We start from the raw sequence: 17,249 nt of genomic DNA, 5'->3' as shown, positions 1-17,249 counted from the left end.
GTTTATGTGATACCATGGATATCTGAAGTGTGTTGGTGTAAGGATCACCTAATGTCTAACCCAACACTAAATATCTCTGAACTTAGCATATGTAGGTGAATAGCTTCGGCACCAGAGAAGTGAGACCAAGCAAGAGGAAAGGAGTTCCTGAGCGAGGTATCAGTGAAGATGGCCTGAGCTAAGAGGGTGTCATTTAGCCAGGCAGTGATGGTGCACACCTTATATCCCAGCACTCGAGAGGCAGAGGCAGGCGGATCTCTGTGAGTTCGAGTCCAGGCTAGTCTATAAGAGCTGGTTCCAGGATAGGCTCCAAAGCTACAGAGAAACCCTGTCTTGCAAAACAAAAAACAAAAAAAGAGGGTGTCATTTAAGTGAGCTGAAGCAAATGTGAGCCATCATCTCCCACAACATGCCCCTTCACATATCTAGTCAGGTGACACCCAGATACTCACAGGCCATGCAACCGGTTCTTTTGATTTGGCAATTATTTATTATTCTTACAACTTGGTGTTCATTCATAATATAGGATAAGAAAAGTGACATCTTTTAAAATCTAAAAAGGAAGCCACAATGCAAACCCCAAATATTTAAATATAACTAAATATAAGTAGTCTCATTATATACACATGTCAGTTTATTTGCCATCTTCCAGCAGTTCAGAGTACTAATGCTGTGCCACTCTTTCACAAGGCGCAGTGTGACCAAGAGATGGCAAGACAGATTGCAGGGGAAAGTTCATGTAAAAGTTGGAAGTTATCTTGTGACTAAAGGAAAATTAGTCTTTGTAAGCTGCAGAGAAGGATGAAAAAGAAAACAACAGCCTACTCCCAAAGAGGAATGGAACCCTAGCAGGGAGAGGGAGCTAAACAGACATGGCTGGGGCTCTTCCAGTGGCTTCTCGAGAATGAAGCAACTTGAAGAAAAAAGCATTCATTTTATTCCTGCTTCTGTTTGCTCCCCCACTTCCTAAACTTATTAGCTGTGGACAGAAGGTGGGATGTGAGCTTCCTCGGTCCTACCTGTCACCACAGAGCTGTCATCTTGTCAAAGGGAGAAACAGCTAAAGCAACAGCTCACCAGACAGCCCTGCTAGCTATGCCTTCAAAGCAGAATCTGTCTTCACACCATCTCTCGTCTCCCGTAACACTGCATCCAGTTGGGGTTCTCTACACTTCACCCACCAGCAATTTCTCCTATTTAAAAAAAAAAAAAAATAAGCAAATGAAGCTGGTCAAGTCCCCTGTCCAGGCCACAGCTCTCAAAACTTTCCTGCCATACTTATAACACAATCCAAACCCCGTCCACAAGCTAGTTCTTGCCTACCTCTCCAACTTTATCACCACCCAAGAGCCCAACTCTCAATGTCCCTGAAGCCTTTCTCTTCCCTTCCTGATTGGCAGGACTCAGGTTCTTTCTGACTCGGCCAGTCATAGTGTGTCAGGCCATGGCTGTGTCTTAACACAGGTCCCGAAGCTGTCGATGGTGATTTACATGTGTATCCTATCGTGCCAGTTTATAGATTAAATCTTAGCTTCATTTACATAAATACAGACAATTATGACAAAGGGACACATATAAATCAAGCACATCTGTATGCTGTTCAAGCCTGTATTCTGCAGAGTCTAAACCTCTCCCTAATTACTCTTTAATATGTGTAAAACCAGCCAGTAGAAATCTGTGTTTGTAAACAAGCAGAGAGGACTTTCTTTTAAACACGCCTTACTTTACAAATAAGCAGCCTGGGATTTCCTTGCACAGTGAACCTCGACAGTGCACTTAAGAACGGCATACCACAGGCCTCTAAAGGCCAAGCAATCACAAAGATCCTCTTACATAGCAAACAGGTGATCTCATTCACGACCACCTACTGTTACAAGTTGGCTCACCATTTACAGATCTCCCAGTGACCCCTAAATGGTGCTGAATCTAGAGCTACTTCAGAGAGCATTCCCCCAACCAGAATTCTATCCTTCACTCCATTGCTCCTGAATCAGAAGCCCTGAAGTATAACTTCTAGAATGACCTTTTAAGCAAATCGGGGGCTTAGGATGAAGAAAGAAAAAAATAAGTGGTTCAGAAGTCTGGATACACCCAAACCAGAATTCTCTGAATGAACAAACTGAGGACATGAGAAGGTAGGATGTGTCGAAAGACACGCAGCTTGTAAGCAACAGAATACACGGGCTTGCGTCCCCTGGTTCCAATTACACCAATTCAAACTGTGTTTAGTTCAGCTGCACTTACAGCTCTTTTGCATGGGCAGCGGCAACTTATTGCCCGCGTACAGGAGAATAACGTTAGTGCGTTCTTCGTAAGAGTTTCTGAGGGTCAACTAAGATAACATTCGTTATTTAATGTACTTAACAAGGTACCCGCTATATTGTACTTATTGGCTAGGTTATATAACTCACTTAAAAAAAATGCCTGTTTAACTGGAGAGGCTAAGTCACTGCAGTTACAAAATGTACAAGGAACCCGTGTTGAGCTTTGAAAAAATCTAAGAAGACCCTAAACTCAGGATAAAGGTTTAAATTTGTGGTATCTAGTGCCTCCTTTTTCCAGCCACCACCTATGTCTGCCAAAAGTCCAGAGAATATAATTCATCACTCGGCAGTGAAGTAACTTCAAAAGCTGGCCCGATGGTTGCATGGCACCAGAGACTTCATCTCTCAATGACAACGATAATCTACAGACCAAAAAAAAAAAAAAAAAAAAAAGCCCTTTCCTCCTCAACTGGTGCTTCTCGGGCGCTCCGGGGATAGATAACCACTGGTCTAGGGAACCCTGGCCTTAGCAAACGGCCTCTCGAAGTCTCTCCGCTGTCAGGGAGTCAGGAAGCAGCGTCATCAGGCCCCGGGGCAAACAACAGCTGGGCCCAGCTGTGCAGCGAGACCGCTTTACATGCTCGACCCCGTTCACCTCCTAAGAATCAGAAAAGCACAGAAGCGCCATCCCCAGACCTCCGCGGCCGACACAGCGCGACCATCGAGCAGCTGAGGTTAACCCCGCAGCCTCGTTCCCAGAGGGCAAGGGTCAAAGGTGACCCTGAATGACCCTGTAGGCCCTAGCGGCACCAGAAGGTTAAAAACCCTCTTGCTCCGTTCCTCCCAGGGGCGAAACGCCTCCACCGCGAAGCCCGGACAGCTGCCGGAAGTGCGTCACCCCGCCCGCGGGCATCCCGGGAGTTGTAGTTAGAGGGCTATATCTGTCGCAGAATCGTTAAGTTCTAACACACAAGAAAACACCCTACGACTCTGAAGAGCGAGCGGCCTGCTTTCTGCCAAGTCTTGAGAGTCCTAGTTTGCCCGCTCGGCAGAGTGCGTTCGCGCGGCGCGCAGGCGCAGCCGCGGACTACAAATCCCAGCGTGCCCTGCGGCGCGCCCGCCGCCGCCCGGCTGTCGTCGTTGGTGCGGGCCGCGTGAATGGAGCTCCGCGCATGAGGCAGCGCCTGGCACGGCCCGCGCGGCGCCTACCTGTGCCCGGAACGTGATTGTCGACCGCGGCCGTGCGCCTGCGCACTCGCTTTCGCGCGCGGGCAAGCGCCCAGCCGTTGGCGCGCTAGCGGGGCGACGGTGCAAAGCGGCCCCGCGCGCCCCGCCGGCCGGTGGTTGCGGGGCCTCCCCGCCTGGCGCGGGGCTGCGGGCAGCCGTGGCGGCCGCCGGGGACCGCAAGGGGCGGCGCAGAGGCGGAACGGGCCGGCCGCGAGCCGCGCAGGAAGCGCCAAGCATGCCCCGTGACAACATGGCCTCCCTGATCCAGCGCATCGCTCGCCAGGCGTGCCTCACCTTCCGCGGCGGCGCCGGGGGCTCCGAAGCTCCGGCGCCGGGCTTCCCCGAGAACCTGAACCAGCTGAAGAGCCTGCTCACCCAGGTGCGCGCCGAGGACCTCAACATCGCGCCGCGGAAGGCGCTGCCGCAGCCGCTGCCGCGCAACCTCCCGCCGGTCACCTACATGCACATCTACGAGACAGACGGTTTCAGCCTGGGCGTCTTCCTGCTCAAGAGCGGCACGTGCATCCCGCTGCACGACCACCCGGGCATGCACGGCATGCTCAAGGTGCTCTACGGCAAGGTACGCATCAGCTGCATGGACAAGGTGGACACGGGTGCGGGGCCGCGGGCGCCACCGCCTGAGCAGCAGTTCGAGCCGCCGCTGCAGCCCCGGGAGCGGGAGGCCGTGCGACCAGGAGTGCTGCGCTCCCGAGCCGAGTACACCGAGGCCAGCGGGCCCTGCATGCTCACGCCACACCGGGACAACCTGCACCAGATTGATGCGGTAGACGGGCCAGCCGCCTTCCTGGACATCCTGGCCCCACCCTACGACCCGGACGACGGCCGGGACTGCCACTATTACCGTGTACTGGAGCCCATCAGACCCAAGGAGGCCTCCAGCTCTGCCTGCGACCTTCCCCGAGAAGTGTGGCTTCTGGAGACCCCACAGGCCGATGACTTCTGGTGCGAGGGAGAACCTTACCCAGGCCCCAAGGTTCTGCCTTGAAGCACCCGCTACCTGGGAACGGTGGGTCAAAGTTGTGCCCTGCCTGGCTCGAGAAAGGCCTGGCTGCCCACGACCTACCATAAGGGCTCCTCTCTCTGTCCCCTCCCCTGAGCGATGGATCTACTGGACTGACCAGCGCCTCATCTTGGACAACCTTGGGGAGTACGGCCCACTGGAGTACAGCCACCGGGCACGGTTATGGGGGCGGGCGGGAGGCTAGGTCGCTTCCTGGTACTGTCATTGCCACCAAGGCTTTGATTTAAGGGAGTGGGGCAGGGGACCCTAAAGCGCTTCCATCCTAAAGCCATAATGAAAATATTCTTGTTTCTCAAGCTCTACAAAATACACTAAATATTTTGAACCCCTCCTCCCTTCGGTGACTAAGATTTGTTTTCTCTTCTTCCCAAAGGACCTTTTGCTCCTTAATAATTTATTGCTGACCGTGCATGACCTTGAATTGTTTTTTAGTTAAAGCCATTGGTTCGGTTTTAACAAAACAAAAACAAGCAAAAGTACAAAACCGAGTTTCTAAAGTGAGTAGATACGAAAAGACATCTTTCCAGCACTGCGGTTCACTCTCTTGGAGGAAGAGTTCTGTCCTCCCCTGGCCTAGTAGCCACATTTGGAGTTCTCAGGTAGCCTTTAGTAAGATTCACATGTGTGGATTCCCTGAGGTCACCTTCCCCTTGAGTCTCCAGATCTGTCATTAGAACAGTTCTGTTGTTAGGGATTCACCTTTAAAGCAAAGGCTGTATTATCCTCAAGTGACTTTTTTTCTTAGTGTTCTTCAAAGACGATACAGTAGAGTCAGGAGCTGAATCTGTTCTGCTTCCAAATAACTGAATGTAAAACCCATCGCCACCTGTTGAAATCCGTACAATTTACTTCCAGGATCTTCCTGTAAAAGTGAAGGCAAATACTCTGACCATTTTTTGTATTCTCCAGGAACCCTGCAGAGGGCTGTAGTTCCCCTGTGTTGCTGCTGGTCATATCCTAGCCCTCCCTTAAACAAGAGCCACTCTTGCCTACTGATGCCCTTCCTGCAGGAAGAGGTGGAAGGCCTGCAATGCCCTGGGAGTGGCTCTGGATGTAGGCTGCCTGCCAAGCAGGCAAGAAGCCCTCACCTCAGTCCTCAGCAGTACATAATCCAGTATGGCACACACCTATAACTCTAGCGATTAGGAGGTGGAGGCAGGAGGATCAGAAGTTAAAGGTCAGGCTTGGCTACATAGTGAATTTGAGAGGATCCTTGAATACCTGAGACACTTACATAAGTGTGTATATGTATGTTTGTGTGTGTGTGTGTGTATATGTATATATATATATATATATATATATATATATATATATATATATATACACAGAGCTATATAATGGATACATGGGATAGACAGTTGAGAATTTAGCCATTTTAGGGCACCAAGAGTGGAGATTAGACCTGTGTGTACCAACTCTTGGAGCAAACACTAACAGCTGTCTGCAGCATTAGCACCGGCTGGGTACCTTTACCTTGTTTACAAACGTGTTGGCACCCTAACATTTGGCCATGGAGCACCGGTTCTCCCTTCTATTTATAGGGTTCCTTTTTATCACAGGCCTTTTCATAAAGACAAACTGTAGAAATAAAATGTGTCCAGCTGTCTTGATTGCTCATGTGGCAATAGAATTCTAATATCTGTAATAAATGGAGACTTACTATCAAGGGTAGCTAGTGTTTGTTGATCTGGTAGGGAAGCTGCTTTTGACTCCGTGTATCTAGGTTACACAGACCCAGGCTTACGGGGTGCTTGTTCCCAGTCGTTAAAGTGGTCCGAAAAAGCAAATTATTGATGGTGTGGCTTGTGGGTTTTTTGTTTTGTTTAATAAAAATGAAAATAACAGGCCAGAGAAAACCTGTTGGAACTCTGACACAGATCCAGCACCAAGCACTTCCACCAGGGCTGCTGGAGTTCAAGTTGCTTCCCGTTGTAATGCTTAAAATGACTTTGGATCCCTGTGAAACAGCTCTTTGAGCCATCCATTTGAAAATCTAGATAGCAAGTGATGGTTTTAAACTTGACAATATTTTTTTTCATAGACCAGCAGTGAGTATAGTTTTCAGCCACATACGGTTTTTGAATTGTAGCAAAAGTTGATTCTTTTACAAAAATCATTGAAAGTCATGTATTTGTTACAGCATACTTGGAGGTACTTTAAACTAGCCTATAGAAACCTAGCCTGGAACTAGGCTAATAATAAAAATTATTATGAAGGCCTTTATTGAAAAACGGAGGGGCGGGTGTTCAAGGTTTATTATAAGCAATTTGGAAAGAAAAAACCTAAGGTGCTTTTCAAAAGAATAACTGAAATTGTACTGGGCTAAAACAGCAATACTGTGTTTCTCATTCGTTCAATAAGAACAGTGAAACTGTCGTTTCCCTAATACATTGAGTAAACTTACGGTGAAAACAGTGTAATGTGTTTTCATGAGCCACCATGGAAAGAATCTGTTCATTACTAAGATGACATGTGCACTTCTGTGCATAAACTATTAGCTGTGACTGCCGCCATTGTGTTTTCATACAGGTCTACAGCAGAGATTGTGGTCTAGACCCGGGAATAGAAGTTACCTTCTTCCCTTCAGGAACACCAATGAGCACAGTGGTGTTAGCCAGTTAACTTTTCTGATGAATAATAAATGCAATAACTGCAGCTCATGGATGAGAAACTGTCTAAATACTCTGAAACTTTTAAATATCGTAGTTATATCAGTGATCAGTTATATTGATTGATGTAAGATTGTACCTTCCTACTCTTTTGAGAACTGATGAGTTTAATACCAAATGCTGCTGATTAAATGAAAAAGCCTGCCTTTGAAGTAATGCGTTTTATCAATAATAGTGAGTTCTCTGACTTTTTAACTTGACTAGAGTCTCACTATCAACATGTACACCTTCCATTCCCCCTTTGCCTTGTCTCGTAGGTTCCTCGATTTTGCTATCTGGGGAGGACTCTGTCCACTCCGACTGCAAATAAGTCCTCTGTTTGTAGCTCTCCCGCCCAGCAGAGAAGCAATGCATCCCACTTCAGACCTCTGCCAGTGTTCAGCTATCCTGACCATTTACTCCTAGACCTGCAGTCCTGAATTCAGAATCCAAATGTTCCAAGTGCGCATTGGTCTGTTGCACTGAGGTTTCTGCTGTCAAAGAAAGATATTTGTTAATGATACCCAAGCTTTAAATGCAGGGGTGTTTACATTTCTGAGTAAAATCTGTGTACTTATGGGAAATAAAGGCATGTCAAAAATTATGTGGAAATAATGTTGGTTATTACAAAGTGGAAAAGGGAAACATTACCTACAATAACTATATTTTAATTATTGCTAAAGCTCACAGTTTATTTCATAATATATCGTGCCAAAAGCCAGTTACAGATTTCCAAAGACCAAAAAGTGGTATAAACTTAAAATTACTCTATTTTCCTGAGAGAGGTCTGTGGAACATGATGACTAAAAACACATCTGAGAATACTTAATGTCTAATTACACTATTTTACTGTAACACAGGCCACTCTTGTATTTAACCTAAAGAAAATAACAGTTAACTTTTATCCTAAATGAAGAAATATCTTTAAGTATTTTCATCTCTCGGTCTTGTCTTTCCTTACGAATTTGATGGTGGTTTGAACTGGCAGTGTTTCAGGCGTCCGCACCTACCTGCGTCCACATAGACACTGAAGTTTTACAACAGTTGAGAAACTTTTATAAAATAGTTTACCTTGATCACATTAACGGTTAGCACATGGAAATTAAATAACCTGGCTTGAGAACGTTAGACTTAATCAACAGTTCATACAAACCATCACAGAGGCATGACTCTAAGGAATCTTTCTCCACAAAACAAGATGAAACATTTATAGTATTAGCCCTTAAAGTACGGGGGCAAGAGATTAAAGGAACCAAACTTGCATTTCTGTGCTGATTTCTTGGACAAACTTTTTAAAATGCATTGAAAATTGAGCTGAACACTTTTAAGCTGAGAACCCTGGTTAAAGATGCTAGCTGACCTGCTGTGTGATACTCTGGGGGTCAAAGCCACACGAGGCTGGCCCTGAGCAAACAGGTGTGCTCATTTCTTAGGGCTTGTTGGTGAGGTTTGCTGCCACACCAATGTGAAACTGATCACATAATCCATGTGTGTAGCATGGGGAGTTCTTTTTGTTTTCTTTTAAGTGTCATTCACCCTTGCTTTTAAAAACATGACTTAGGTGGTCTTGATTGGAGATGCTGTAAAATTAAAGTTTGGAAAAATAGTTATAATCTAAAAGTTGTAAGTGTACTACATCCTTAAATAAAGTTCCTCGGAAGAGAAGTATTTGTTTAAAAGTAGCCATAATGTAACATTGCTTTATAGTTGCCACAGTGGATAAACAGTGGCAATACTCTTGACAGTTGGCAAGCGAAATCAGTGGGAAATTAAAAGACAAGGAAAACATCCCACCCTCAGGTTTAGAAATTTCTACTTAGGAGTTCTGGGAAGAAGTTTCTGTATCCTTAAAGTGGGGATAAAGGTAAAACAGAAGCAAGGGCAAGCATTCCTGATGAGACTGAGCTGATTACTGGACACTAGGTGCTAATTCTCAGGGTAAAGATGCTAATAACAAAGACACAATCTATTCGCTTCATACGATTCTTGTTTTGTGTTTATAACAAAATCACAAAAGGTTTCCAGAAGAAACCTTACACTGTATTACTTTGCAAACCATTCTCTGGTATCTTGGAGGGAGGTCACTTATTAAGTTTAGATTGCATTGGAGTTTTGTAGGTTGGTGTTCACCTATCTTACCTAGCAAGCTATTTTGAGAATCACTTCTGGATCCACCAAACTTGTGACAAATGATCCTTCCAAATATGGCCAGTCATCTGAGAAGCCAGGACTAGAGAGAAATGAGTCCTGGGGTAATTCCTGCAACCACCCATTAATGTTGTCATCAGCAATGTCTGAGCAATTTTGATCTGAAAGAATGATAGCTCTCTGAAAAAGTTTTCTGTGGTCATAAGATTAATCCTGGAAACCCAAAAGTCATTTCCAATTTGACCATGCCGCCACACTTTCCTCAAAGCCACAACTCGACTGAGCCCCAGGCCATCCGTGGTCGGAGTTCTGAATGCAGCTCTGTGGTTGATCTCCAAGTGGGCACTTGTTTTGTAAGTGTTTATTTTCCGGAGCCCACTCAGGAGCAGAGAGAAGCTATAGGCTGTTACAGGGGACGGAACAATGAGTCAGGAGGCTTTTACACTGATTCAAAGGGGAAATCCCTGAAAACTAGCTATGGCTTATGAATGCAGACTAGAGTGAGACTTGGTGTCCACAGGCTACCAAGGCAGCATGGAGGTTCTCTGCTAGCCCCCCCACCCCCCGCTAGAGTGGTCTTATGGCCATAGTTCACAGGCGAGAAGAGCTGTTTCAGTTCCACCCAGTAGGTACCTCGTAAATGACTTCTGCAGCAAAAAAAAAAAATATTGTTGAAAAGTATTTATTTACACCATAGTCATAAACCATCCATTATCTGAACTCCAGTTAGTGGTTTTATGTTAGAATAGATTGTTTATTTTTTTCCACAACTATTAAGAGCTAGTAAACAAATCAGCTGCGTGACATTATGCACATTCTCATCTGAAATTTGACTACAAAGGTAACACTTTTTAAGTCACAAAACAGAGCATACAAAAATATACTTTCTAAAAAAATTCCAAATATTAATAGGCAGAAATATACAGCCATACTTCAACCCAGGGAATGATTTCTTTTTTCTATAGTAAGGCCTCCTGCATACATGCAGACCCTGTAACACTTTTGCCCACATCACACAAGGCTCAGAGGACACTTCCAACACAACTGCATGCACCCTATGTACATCCCCCTTTAAATAAGTTAACCTTTGACTCATTTCAAGAGATCATAAATGCTTTACATTTTTTCCCGAAGGTTCAGAACTCGGAGTGAACAGTGCACATCAAAAATACACAAAATCTGAAGGGATATACACTGAAAAAATAATCTTTGTTTCTCAACAAAAAGGAGCCAATATTGCTTTGTCCCTCCCGTCATTGCACTTCCGTTCTCTGAGTTTTTAGTACATATTGCTTAAGGGTTGAGACGGCTAGATACCCTTATATAGTTCACTGTTCTAGGGCCACGGAGTGCCGCAGCCGAAACCAGGCTCCTCTCACTGGACAGCTTCCCCCAAATTAGTTCCAAGCCATAAAGTGCAATGTCAGTTTTCCTTAGTCTTTTTTGCTGTCCTCACTCAAAGGAATCAGCATCTCCCAACCTATTGTAGAAAAGGTCTCAGAACAACTCTGGCATCCAGGGTCAAAATAAGGGAAGGACTAGCAAAACCTAATGAGATGTCTCTCCGTCAGAATCAAGACCACAGCCCTCTAGTCCAAGGGCCCTCACCCAGCCCTCTTCTTGGCTCCCCATTGCTTGGAGTGGCAGTCAACTCCCCTAAGAGAGTCAAATGGCCTAAATTTTAGGAGGGCCCTGTGTCTGGAAAGGGGTGGGGGAAGGGTCGGGCTCCATCAAAGTCCTTTGCCCAGGATCACAGGAAGGGACAGGGATGGGTGATAGTGTTGTGCAGCTCAAGTGGACGGAGGGCCTCTGGGACCTGGGTGTGTCCGCCGGAGCTTCATCTCACGGTGTCCTGGTCCGAGAGGTGCAGGCCAGTGGTCCTCCAATGGTGCTGTTACCGCATAGGCTGCCTCCCGCCTGCGAGCCCCCAGGACCAGAGGCTGAAGGCTGGGCAGACACAGACGAGGAGGGGGCACTGCTCTTCCGCTCCTTCTGTCGAAGGTGGATCTTGGTGTGGCGCTTCCTTTCGTCACTCCTGGCAAACTTGCGGCCACAATAGTCACAGGCGAACGGCTTCTCCCCGGTGTGGGTGCGGATGTGAGTGGTGAGGTGGTCACTTCTGCTGAAGTTTCGCATGCAGATCCGACACTGGAAGGGTTTGTGGCCCGTGTGGATTCGGATATGCCGGGTCAGCTCATCCGAGCGTGAGAAGCGCCTGTCACAGCCTTCGGCTGGACAGGGATAGGGCCTTTCGTGAACTGGCGTCTTGCTGGGCCTGTTCGGGTACTTTCGAGGCCGCAGGATGGGCCGCAATGGCAGGTGATGCGGGTTATAGGGAGTAGTAGACACTGCTGCAGAGCCACTGCCGGGCAGTCGGGGTCCCTCACTGCCTCCACTTGCCCCTGGTCCCGTGACTCCAGCACTGGGGCCCCCCAGAGTAAAATTACGGATGGTAGAGAGTGGAGTGAGCGGAGGGGGGACCCGCAAGGAGTCCAGAGGGCAGGGAAACGGCTTTCGATCCGGGCCAGCAGCACCGTGTGGATCTCTCTGGCACGGAGACGGAAAAAAGCCAGGATACTCCGGGATCATAGGAATGAGACCTGGGTCCATGGCTGGCTTGGGAGATGGGTAGGAAGGAGGTGGCTGGTAGGCCAGAGAGGAGGTGGAAGTGGTGGGTGGTGACAGGAACGCCGAAGGGTCCTGGTAGAGATCTCCTGTACAGCCCGTATACGGAGGAGGAGGTGGTGGAGGAGAATAGAGATGATCCAATTCAGGTTGGGTCTGGGACATGGTACACACGCCCAGGGGTCCTGTGGCCAATGGGTTGGGGGAGGCAGAGGTGACGCTGGATGAGGTTGTGGTTGAAGCTGGAGGGGTGACCCCTTGCAAGATGCCCGCACTCACAATATTGATGATGCCTTCTGGGTAGCAACTGGCACCAGGGTACTGGGGGTCAATGGAGAATTTGCCCATGTAAGTGAAGGTCTGGTTTCTAGGCGCAGAGATGGGAGCAAAGCTGCTAGGATATGGAAGATCCAAGGGCCTCTTCTCTCCAGTCATGTCAATGTTGATCATGCCATCTGGGGAAGGAAAAGACAGGAAAGAGGTGGAACAATGAAAACGCAGCCAAGTGCCAATTCACACACGCGCCGCGCGCGCGCGAGCACACACACACACACACACAACACGCACGCACATAGCCGTCCTCGGTTCAGGATTCCAACAGTATAGGGATAGAACAAAATCCAATAGGTGGGGAAACTGAGGCTTGGAGATAGTAAGAAGTTAGCTAGCGCCTGAGACTCAAAAACTATCTCCAAGAAAGTAGGACGTGCCCCTCCCCCTCCATCCCCCAGCCATCTGTGACTATAGTCCCCAATAAAAACACCCAATAATAGCAACAATATCAAACAATTTCCCATCTGCCTCGGACTCCTTTCCCAGTGCTTTGCCTTGTAGTTCCACCGCCGAGGCAACGGTACAGACACCACTCAAGATCCGACCAATCCCAGGCGATACTGAGAAAGTGCCAGCCGCGGGAGAGGGGAACCCCAGAACGGGTAAGTGGGTGGGTGATGTTCCCGCTGCTAATTCCTGGTGCCATCTCCCCCTCCCTCTCCCGCTGCGCTTCAGCTGACGACTGCCAGTGGGAACCCAGGCTGCGGAGGAAGGAGTCTAGGTTTCCCTTCCCTCCCCTCAGCCTTGCCCGACACCCGCGCGTCCCCGCCCCAGCCCAAGACTAGAGACTGGGCTTGGAGGAAGGCACGGGGGCTGCGGGGGACGATTTTACACAGCATCGCCACCGAGCCTGGCGCACACTGATGCCTGCGCTGGCCTCCCTCGGCAGTCTCAGGGCTACTTCCCGCTGCTTGCCCTGCTCCGCTATCCCCCTTCACTTTGGGGCGATGGGCAAGTGGGGTGGTGCCTCTCAGCCGCACCAGAAGAGAAAAGAGCTCCGAGACCCTCCCGGAGGGGGCTCTGCCCAGAGAGCGCTACACGCGCGCTTTCTCGGCGCTCCCCTGCCACTTGGCTCTCCAGACGCGCAGCTCTTCCCCGGACTCCCCAACTTTCCCATCAGTTTAACCCTATCCCAGAAGCGCAGAGTCCGGCCAGTGGACTTGCTTCCAGCCTGGCAGCCCAGTATGGGTGTGTCTTGAGCCCTTTGGGCGCGCAGAGGGCCCAAAGCATGCCAGTTGCTTTTGGTAACCAGGTGCATCTCTCGGCGCGCACATCCCTGCGCTCTAGTCCCTGTTCTCTCCTGCTCCTCCTGCACTCACTTACAGTCTTCAGAGTCAGTGTCGTCAGCGCCCTCCACCACCTCAAGTCTCTATTCTCCCCTCCAAGTCCCGCACACCCACCGCTCCCCACCCACCAGCTCCAAAGAGGACACGCGGCTTACCTCCAGCCACTCCGTTCATCTGGTCAAAGGGGGCTCCCAGTTCAGCATTGGGGAAGATGGTCACCGACGAGGCGGCGAGGTCTTCCACCGGGTAGAGGCTGTCAGGCAGCTGGTGCATAAAACCACTGAGAGTTACTGGGATTTTGTCTACGGCCTTGGCGGTCATCATTTGCTCCTCGCACAACCTGGAGACCCAACTCCCTCGCTACCTGGAGTGCCAGAGAAGCCGTTTTTTGGAGAGGGGTTGGACTGAGCCTGGGTTGGTATCTCCTTTTGCCCTCCACACTTATAAAAGACCACCACAACACGCAAAAAAAAAGAAGAAAAGAAAAGAAAGAAAAAAATCTAACCGATATAAAACTAGCAAGCAAGTTGTTGGCTTCTTAAGACGAAAAATAGCTATGGGCCACTGACTCTCTCCTGCCTGTGATCCGGCTGTTGGGGAGCCAGGAGATGCTGGTGTAGTGTTATTATAACAGTCAGTGTGTCCCCCTCGCCCAGCTATTTATCAATCGCTGCTCTCTCAGACGGAAAGTGTTAGGCTGGGAGTATTTATGGGCAGGTTTTCAATATGCGTGACGTCGCTGCCCATATATGGACTGAGGAACAGGGCTGGGCCAGGCAGCTTTTGCGGTCACATGGCTAATTTGCATACGGGCTTGGCAGCGCGGGCTCCTCCGAGCTCCCCCTGGAACGGTTTGCCGCCGGTGGACACCCGCCGGGGTCTGGGGCTTTCGGCCCGCATTGCAGCCTGGACTCCGGGTTGCAGAGTTCAGCTGGGGTAGGGCTTGATCGCTGACCCAGGCGCTGTCGCCGAGGGAGAACGCGCGGGCCGAGATGGCAGCTCTGTCTCTTGGGGCGGGGAGGAATTCCGGTTCACCGAGACTTTCCAAAAAAGGAGAAGATCCGGTAGTGGCGGCTCCGCCTCCCCGGCCCTTGTTTGGGAGCCATTCCGGAAAATTAAACTTCGGAAAGAAACCGAGCGGAGCCGAGACACTACAGTCAAACCCCTCCTTCACTTTCTTGGCAGCTCAAAACCGCAAGCAAAAAAGAGACATAAAAAAAAAAAAAGAAGAAGAAGAAAGAAAGAAAAAGAAAAAAAAGCTAGCCGCATTCACGGAAGCTGACTGCCTTTTTCTGAATTACACTGTGGAAAGTAGTGTCTGGCGATAAGAGTGAATGCGGTCTTGCTTTTTTGGAAAGTCTGTGCTATTTATACAGGAGCGAAAACGGAACAGGTCTGGGTTGTTTATTTGTTTAAGTATTTTAGGCACCTTAAGGGTAGAGGTTAGAGTAGAGTATGGGGCCTGGGCCCGAAGAGCTGCGGGAGCTTCGAGAGATCCTCTGCCGCAGGCACCCCCTTCCTCTGCCCGCGCGCTCCCAGCCCCCGCCCCCCTCCCCAGCTGCTGCACAGTGCGGGCGCCCTTCCCAGCGTGTCTGGGCGGTCCGCTGCGTGGGGGCGACCAGATGGAGGCTTGGACACTCACCCTGCCCGACGCGCGTGCACGCACACACACAAGCACACACACACACACACACCCTCCACTTCCGCTACAGTCTCCCTCCTCCGCTGCCCTGTTACACACCCACTCACACACCTTACGCTACACACCACACGCCTCCCTCTTGACAGCGCGCTTGCGTGCCTGCCTAGCCAAGAGGGTCTCCAGGCATCAGACAAGGCAGCCTGCCAAGACACTGTCCTCACCTTCATAAGCCCTCCCAGTCCGCAGCCACCAAGATCCCTGGGTATACACTTTCCCGGGGGTGCATCCTACTACTCACGCCTAAGGTCTACCCCAGGAATAGTATTCATCTCCTTTGCTTGGAACCTGCTCGGTGCTGAGAGACAACAAATGGCACAGGTTCGAGTCACGGTGACCCAACACATGTTCCCCTTGGCAAACAAACAAACAAGTAATAAGCAAACCCTTCCAGTAGAATCCTTACTGTCAAATTCCCAAAAAACTTTTCAAAGGGCTCTCTGGGCACTCGGCTGCCACCTCCCAAGCAGCCCGCTCCAGAAGCGCTCCCGCTGCGCGGCCGAGTTCCCAAACCCCGGGCTTCGCGACCTGACTAGCCTGGGATCTTGGATGCGGGCTAGGATCTTAGCGCCCTGTCCTTCTCAGCTCCAAAGTTGGGCAGGGGAGGGATCGGACGCGAGCCCCGCGGTTCTCTTTCTTGCCCCCCTACCCCGAGCAGCGAGGATATCCGGGCGAGCAGGAGCCACGGCGCCACGCCGTGGATGGAGAGCGGCGCTGCAGGCGCTCTCCCGCCGATCACCTGCGGTGTCCACCGCCACAGCGCGCTCGCTCCTGCCCGGCCTGGAGTACGGTGATCAGGGGAGCCCCATGACCACCAGGAGCCCTCTCGGTGCCGCTCTCCGAGCAGCTCTTTTCTCCCCATGCCAACAGCGAAAGTTGTTCTCCCGGGAATGGCCATCGCCCTGACTTCAAATGCCCAAAAGCGAATATGGGAAAGTTTCTCGATCGCGCTATGCGCGCTCTTCTTTCCGATTGGGGATCAAATTCAAAGGGAAAGCTCAGCAGCGAGGGTGGAACTTCTATAGGTGTCCCACCTTCTGCAAAACCCCTGCAAAGCCTTGTTCCGAAGCTGGGGAAAAAGGAAGAAATAGAAAGCAGCGTTCTTACCACGTGTGCCAGCCCGCTCCGCCTGCGCTCCTGCCGGTCCCGCGGCCCCCGCGCTGACCACAGGCAAGACGACGCCTCGGAAGGGAGCCCGACTCTCATCTCCAGCCTGGTCCGGGAAGAAAGGGGGGTTCGGGTTATGCAAATAGAGGTCCCGGCGGTGGGACTCGGGTTACGGTCCCCTACCAGCCCCAGAGGTGAGGCACCCACCCGCGGCAGGCGCGGGCCTGGCGACTGCTGGTGCTTCGCTGCCGTCGGTGCACGTGGGCGGGAGGATTGCAGCAGCCGCCCCTCTTACCGGCTCTGTCGCCAACCCCGCAGGCTGCCACTGTGCTCCGCCCGGAGGGGGAGCTCCCGGGCGGCGGAGCGAGCGGGGAGAAGGCAGCCAGCCGAGGGCAGGACACCCAACAAGGGTAGAGCTGGAGCGCGGGATGCTGGCGGATTGCCGCTACCAACCTTCGCGCAGGAGGTCAGTGGTGGTGAAACGAGGGGTTCGCACCATCGAAGAGTCTAGAAAGGGGGAGCGTGGGAGCGGGGCACCGCTATGGAAACCGAGCCTTCCAAGAACTCTCGCCTCCCTAAGAGCTTCGCTGGATCCAGCTGTTGAAGAGCAACAACATGGGGGAGGGGGCAAGAGCTAGCAAAAGCTAGATGCCCAAGACCTGGCAGGCCAGGTTCCGGAGGGTGCCCGAGCCAGTCACTCTCTCAGCCCTTCCAGAACATCCATAGGGAATGTGTCTGTGATGGCCTCTAATAGCCTTGCCTTTACTTTCTTCTTTCGCCCTCTCTTCCTCTCCTCCCAGCCCCCTTTTTTAAGTACAAACCCTTAAATATGGGCAGCTTAGATAATGGAACAAAAATCAAGAGCACATA

At 50.4% G+C, this 17,249-nt stretch overlaps 2 protein-coding genes across 3 annotated transcripts; one reads left to right on the top strand and one right to left on the bottom strand.

Annotated features, from left to right (window-relative positions):
• The first annotated feature begins 3,399 nt into the window (after window positions 1–3,399).
• Ado (2-aminoethanethiol dioxygenase) lies at window positions 3,400–8,847 on the top strand. Its single transcript, XM_057751607.1, has one exon. It carries the CDS (start codon window positions 3,727–3,729, stop codon window positions 4,495–4,497), a length of 771 nt encoding a protein of 256 aa, XP_057607590.1. The 5' UTR covers window positions 3,400–3,726; the 3' UTR covers window positions 4,498–8,847.
• A 1,177-nt stretch (window positions 8,848–10,024) lies between these two features.
• Egr2 (early growth response 2) lies at window positions 10,025–14,217 on the bottom strand. 2 transcript variants are annotated; one of them, XM_057751136.1, is made up of 3 exons: window positions 13,938–14,110; window positions 13,729–13,837; window positions 10,025–12,409 (listed from the first exon to the last, which is right to left on the bottom strand). In XM_057751136.1, the coding sequence occupies exons 2-3, from the start codon at window positions 13,745–13,747 to the stop codon at window positions 11,172–11,174; spliced, it is 1,257 nt and encodes a 418-aa protein (XP_057607119.1). In that variant the 5' UTR covers window positions 13,748–13,837; window positions 13,938–14,110; the 3' UTR covers window positions 10,025–11,171. The 2 variants fall into 2 exon arrangements, with proteins under 2 accessions (XP_057607119.1, XP_057607118.1); XM_057751135.1 differs by having other exon boundaries at window positions 13,729–14,217.
• Window positions 14,218–17,249: the final 3,032 nt, after the last annotated feature.

Source organism: Chionomys nivalis, chromosome 19, assembly GCF_950005125.1.
Source record: "Chionomys nivalis chromosome 19, mChiNiv1.1, whole genome shotgun sequence".
NCBI classification, from domain to species: Eukaryota; Metazoa; Chordata; class Mammalia; order Rodentia; family Cricetidae; genus Chionomys; species Chionomys nivalis.
This window is presented reverse-complemented; position numbering and strand designations above follow the sequence as displayed.